This window comes from Anopheles marshallii, chromosome 2 (assembly GCF_943734725.1).
Source record: "Anopheles marshallii chromosome 2, idAnoMarsDA_429_01, whole genome shotgun sequence".
Taxonomy (NCBI): domain Eukaryota; kingdom Metazoa; phylum Arthropoda; class Insecta; order Diptera; family Culicidae; genus Anopheles; species Anopheles marshallii.
Window position 1 is genome coordinate 90110633 of NC_071326.1, and position 6000 is coordinate 90116632.

Consider the following 6000-nt stretch of genomic DNA (forward strand, 5'->3'; position numbering starts at 1 on the left):
CACAAACTTAATACTGCGGAGGATCATGCGAAGAACATTCCAAGACTTAATCAGAATCTTAGTCATTGTGATAAAATGTTAAAAATATAAGCTGCTAGACGTCGCCAGCAACTGCCACCGACTAACGGACTGGTAGGAACAGTACAGCTTGGATAACTCTACCAGGCGGTTGAGATCGCGATCCTTACCATGGAGTTCAAACATTTGCTCTGGTTGGCTGGAGTATTGTGCATTTGTTCGAGGCCATTCGGTGTTGAAGCCCAAATTAAACCAACATGCAATGAGACAATTAGGTGAGTATTACAGGCACCAGTTTTGTAGTGCGAATAAGGATATTTTAATGAGATAATCAAATATTCTATGTGCTAGGGTATATTCTGCGAGGCCTTCCCACTCTTATGCGATCAATTCCGTTGATTGTGGATGGTTTACAGGACATGTCTCGTATCGATGTACAATAACTACATGTTCCGTAAGTAATATTGGTGATTTTTTATTTAATAATGATAGGTAACTTAACACCTTTCGATTTACTGAGACCTTTACAATCACCTTTAATTACGCAGTTGGAGTACTCATTAACCTCTCGATTGATTTGTTGCCCCGGTTTCTACACCAATTCCGATGGCTTATGTATACCGGCCTGCAAATCGCGCTGTGAGAATGGTTATTGTGCAGAACCTGATAAGTGCAAATGCTTGGACGGTTACACGATGGTCAGTGGAGTTTGTAAGCCCGTGTGCAGTAACTGCCAGAATGGAACGTGTGTTGCTCCGAACCAGTGCATATGCAACAAGGGCTTTGAGCGCAGCAATGAAGGTACTTGCGTTCCAAAGTGCAACGGCATCTGTTTGAACGGGATCTGTACCACAAGTGGAGAGTGCATCTGTGCGGAAGGGTATTTCAAAAGTACGGTTATCGCGGACTATGACGGATTCGGAAACGCAACACTGTGCGTGCCGAGCTGTGATAAGCCTTGTCAAAACGGTCAGTGCGTCGGGCGTAATCGATGTCAATGTCGCGAGGGATTCCAGCCTTCACAAGATCAGTTTCAGTGCGAACCGATCTGTACAAACGATTGTGGCAATGGCGTGTGTACGGCTCCGAATATCTGCCAATGTAATCAAGGCTACCGGTACGAAGTTGATCGATGTGCACCAGTGTGTGATCCACCATGTCGGAATGGTGCCTGCGTGGAGCCCAATGTGTGTGACTGTCACGAAGGATACAAGAGACCGACGGACTCTACCTACAGATGTTCTCCAATATGCGATCCCCCGTGTGAAAATGGTTACTGTTCAGAGCCTGGAAAGTGCAAATGCTTGGACGGCTATACGATGGTCAGTGGAGTTTGTAAGCCCGTGTGCAGTAACTGCCAGAATGGGACGTGTGTTGCCCCGAACCAGTGCATATGCAACAAGGGCTTTGAGCGCAGCAAAGGAGGTACTTGCGTTCCAAAGTGCAACGGCATCTGTTTGAACGGGATCTGTACCACAAGTGGAGAGTGCATCTGTGCGGAAGGGTATTTCAAAAGTACGGTTATCGCGAACTATGACGGATTCGGAAACGCAACACTGTGCGTGCCGAGCTGTGATAAGCCTTGTCAAAACGGTCAGTGCGTCGGGCGTAATCGATGTCAATGTCGCGAGGGATTCCAGCCTTCACAAGATCAGTTTCAGTGCGAACCGATCTGTACAAACGATTGTGGCAATGGCGTGTGTACGGCTCCGAATATCTGCCAATGTAATCAAGGCTACCGGTACGAAGTTGATCGATGTGCACCAGTGTGTGATCCACCATGTCGGAATGGTGCCTGCGTGGAGCCCAATGTGTGTGACTGCCACGAAGGATACAAGAGACCGACGGACTCTACCTACAGATGTTCTCCAATATGCGATCCCCCGTGTGAGAATGGTTACTGCTCAGAGCCTGGAAAGTGCAAATGCTTGGACGGCTATACGATGGTCAGTGGAGTTTGTAAGCCCGTGTGCAGTAACTGCCAGAATGGGACGTGTGTTGCTCCGAACCAGTGCATATGCAACAAGGGCTTTGAGCGCAGCAATGGAGGTACTTGCGTTCCAAAGTGCAACGGCATCTGTTTGAACGGGATCTGTACCACAAGTGGAGAGTGCATCTGTGCGGAAGGGTATTTCAAAAGTACGGTTATCGCGGACTATGACGGATTCGGAAACGCAACACTGTGCGTGCCGAGCTGTGATAAGCCTTGTCAAAACGGTCAGTGCGTCGGGCGTAATCGATGTCAATGTCGCGAGGGATTCCAGCCTTCACAAGATCAGTTTCAGTGCGAACCGATCTGTACAAACGATTGTGGCAATGGCGTGTGTACGGCTCCGAATATCTGCCAATGTAATCAAGGCTACCGGTACGAAGTTGTTCGATGTGCACCAGTGTGTGATCCACCATGTCGGAATGGTACCTGTGTGGAGCCCAATGTGTGTGACTGCCACGAAGGATACAAGAGACCGACGGACTCTACCTACCGATGTTCTCCAATATGCGATCGCCCGTGTGAGAATGGTTACTGTTATGAACCGAATAAGTGTCAGTGTAATGATGGTTACGCTCGTTCGTCGCTTTACGACCACAAATGTGACCCGGTCTGTGAACCGAAATACGTTAACGAACAGAACGGTTTCTGCATAGCTCCGAATGTGCTGCAATGTGAAGAAAACTATCATCTAACACGACTCCACCAAAGCAACGTGATGGGATGCGAACGGATCTGTAATCCCGAATGTGTCAATGCTCGGTGTGTGGAAGAAGATCGCTGCGAATGTCATGAAGGATACATAGCACGGAAGGATATGCCCAACATATGTATGCCGGTCTGTGATCCACCCTGTGAGATGGCCCAATGCATTGCCCCGAACGTGTGCGAATGTCACGCAGGACACGAAAAGAACGAAACACACCTCTGTGTACCAGCCTGTGACCCGGCAGTGGTGGACTGTAACAACGGCCGTTGTACAGCAGTGAATGCATGCGAGTGCGTCGAAGGATACGCCTTAGAGATGGGCGAGGACAAGGTACAACGATGTGTGCCTGTGTGTAATCCCCCATGCAGTTTCGGGTCATGCTCCAAACCTAACGAATGTCAGTGCTGGGAGGGTTACAGTGAGTCCCCAACTGCCGCTTCGGTTTGTGAGCCCGTTTGTGTGGATGGCTGTGAAAATGGAACCTGTGTGGCGCCTGCAAAGTGTGAATGTCTCGAGGGATATGTGGCTGTTAATGCGAGTAGTTGCTCGCCTTACTGTGATCCTGAGGTAGTCGATTGCGAAACTGGAGGTAGTTGTACCGGACCCAACGAATGTGAGTGCTTCGAAGGATATAAGATGCAAACGACCATGCTGCCCGATCGATGCATGCCACAGTGCTCCGATCTGGCTGAATTCGCCGAATGTACATCGCCGAATGAGTCTCGTTGTATAGCGGGATATGAAGCTGTATATGAGCAGGATCTATTGAAAGAATGTGCTCCAGTCTGTGAACAAGAGTGTGATAATGGCACCTGCACCGCGCCTAATCAGTGCACTTGCTTCGAAGGATATACAGCAGGATATAATGAAACCTGTGCTTCAATCTGCGAGAAGGACTGCGAAGGAAGCAATGGAGTCTGTGTCGAGAACCTGTGCCAATGCTTCGACGGCTACAGTAACCTGGTCAACGCATACACTTGCTCGCCGGTCTGCGAGCGATGTGATCATGGCGAGTGCGTAATGCCAGACGAGTGCTCTTGTTTCGACGGCTATGAGATGAACAACCAGACAGATACATGCGAACCGGTGTGCGGGAACTGTACGGAAGAGATGTACTGCAAGGCACCGGACGAATGTGCATGTCATGGAGACAAGACTCTGACAGTGGACGACCAGAACAACATACAGTGTGTTTTGCCAGCAGAAGCTTGGCAGGTTTTACAGAAGCTGGGAATAGTACAGCTTAAGGATAGCTTGATTTTGTGGGCCATAGTTGGAATGATAGGTGGACTCGCTACACTGTTCGGTATTGCATACATCGTGTACAATAGATCTTCTTCCGGTAGCTTTTTAATAAGAGGTATGTAAAAAACTTATCCTAAATACTGTATACACACTTCTAAAGTTTGTTCAGCAAGAATTAATGACCTGATTGAAATTTTATTCAATGTGATGATATTCTTAAATGTTGTTTTTTTCTTTATTGACATTTTTCTTACAGAACCTGACTTCTGTTATGGAGACATCGAAATCGAGAAGTTCTCGCCGTGATTTCGCTCGAAAGTTATCGTAATGATCATCGTGATGTGTGATATGGTTTTTCTAATTTGTTAACATTAAATTTACCAATAAATTTAACAATTATTCAAACCAATAAAACTCTGTGTTATATTAAACTTAAGTTATACGTGTTAAAGTCATGGAACTTTTAATGTTCCTCGATCATACGAGGGAGGCGATACCAAAAAGTTTAAAAGCACTTGAAAACATACTCCTGAGTAGTTTGCTCTGATTGCAAAGCAATTCTAACGCCGCATAATTTCGCGTCGAGACAGCAGCAGCAGCAAAAAGTCAATGAATAAATGTTATTTATGGCCTGTCACGATATATGACTTTGGTAGCAGCAACCCAACGATACATCCAAACTCAGACGGGAGCGGGGGAGAGCGAGAGACGAATGTTATGCCGCGACACCATGAGTTATATGATAACACCAAGGTACCCATTTCGGTCCTGTTGAACTAGACTGGGACGACGATGCCGCCGGTTCCTAGACCACCGATTCGGCCAGTTTCCGACCAGCAGTAGTGTACCCCTTTTGTAAAAAAAGCCCATAAAAAAGAAGTGAACACCACCAACTCGCTGTAAATTATTGCTCAATAATAAATATTTTTCTACGAATATATTCCGTTTTCTTCCATACAAACTGCTGCCAGCGGTTATAGATGTCATCTATGCAGACGAATGGGGACTCCCACTCGTCCCTCTGCGTAGGTAAGGTTACACACACTCTTGTGGTATGCAAAATGGAACTTCAACAGGATATCCGCGGTTTCCCAACGAACGCCTGTTCCTATCATTTCTATTATGACAATGGAAAGAATGGGATCACCGCACACAAAAACTCCAATGAGTTGTGCATTGAAATTATTCAAATTACCATTAAACGACACACTTCCGTACCCCGTTATGGCGGACATTCATTTACGGTGCGGCAATCAGAAAACATATCGGCATCGATCGCAACATCAATTTCAATCGTTTCAATGGGAACCGGGCGAAAAACTTTCCGTTCTAAGCAAAAGCTCACCCTAGCTCGCCAGTGGTTCAATGCGAGCAGGTCAATAAATAAATCAACTCGCAAGACGAAACACCAACGAGCTAGAAAATCATCATCACGCAAGCTGTGAAACTCGGCTATTTAACACATTGATTAATCATTTGTAGGAACTAACTATTAATCATCTTCTGTGATAGGTGAATCAAAACGGATTTCGATAGAGGCGCCTAAATCAAAAGCAGCTATGATTGGTACGAAAACAATTTAACCCGTAAGCTCCTCGGTGGAATTTTCTTCTCTTGGTCCTAATGTGGCTGAATCGGACCGGTGTCGGTAGTGTGGTAGGGAAGGGAGGACAATATCAAAACCCACTTCAGTTCGAAACAACACCATCGGTCCAATCACCAGCTCCTACTGAGGGTTATAAATGTGTTGATGCAATCAATTGACAGGTAAATTTGGAATGATATATTTCCCAACCAGTGGATTGAAGAGTTCTATATGGTATGAGTTGATAAACTGGACCAAAACTCATTGAGTTCTTTGGTTTGTCTTTCAAAGTACACAATGGTTGATGCTTCAAAATAAAATCTTATCGCAAATTTGCGGCACTTTGCCAAACCGAACATGGTTCAGACTGCAATAGGTAAAGTATTTAGCCGTTATTGGATTCTGTTCAAGTTGAACTAGAATTTGCCCACAAAATTTTCGAAATGTGTGATG

The 6000-nt window shown here is 45.9% G+C and overlaps 1 protein-coding gene across 1 annotated transcript; it reads left to right on the plus strand.

Moving 5' to 3' along the window:
• The first annotated feature begins 280 nt into the window (after positions 1 to 280).
• LOC128718791 (multiple epidermal growth factor-like domains protein 11) lies at positions 281 to 4268 on the plus strand. Its single transcript, XM_053812407.1, has 5 exons — positions 281 to 293; positions 435 to 472; positions 567 to 1300; positions 2549 to 4077; positions 4219 to 4268. The coding sequence occupies exons 1-5, from the start codon at positions 281 to 283 to the stop codon at positions 4266 to 4268; spliced, it is 2364 nt and encodes a 787-aa protein (XP_053668382.1).
• Positions 4269 to 6000: the final 1732 nt, after the last annotated feature.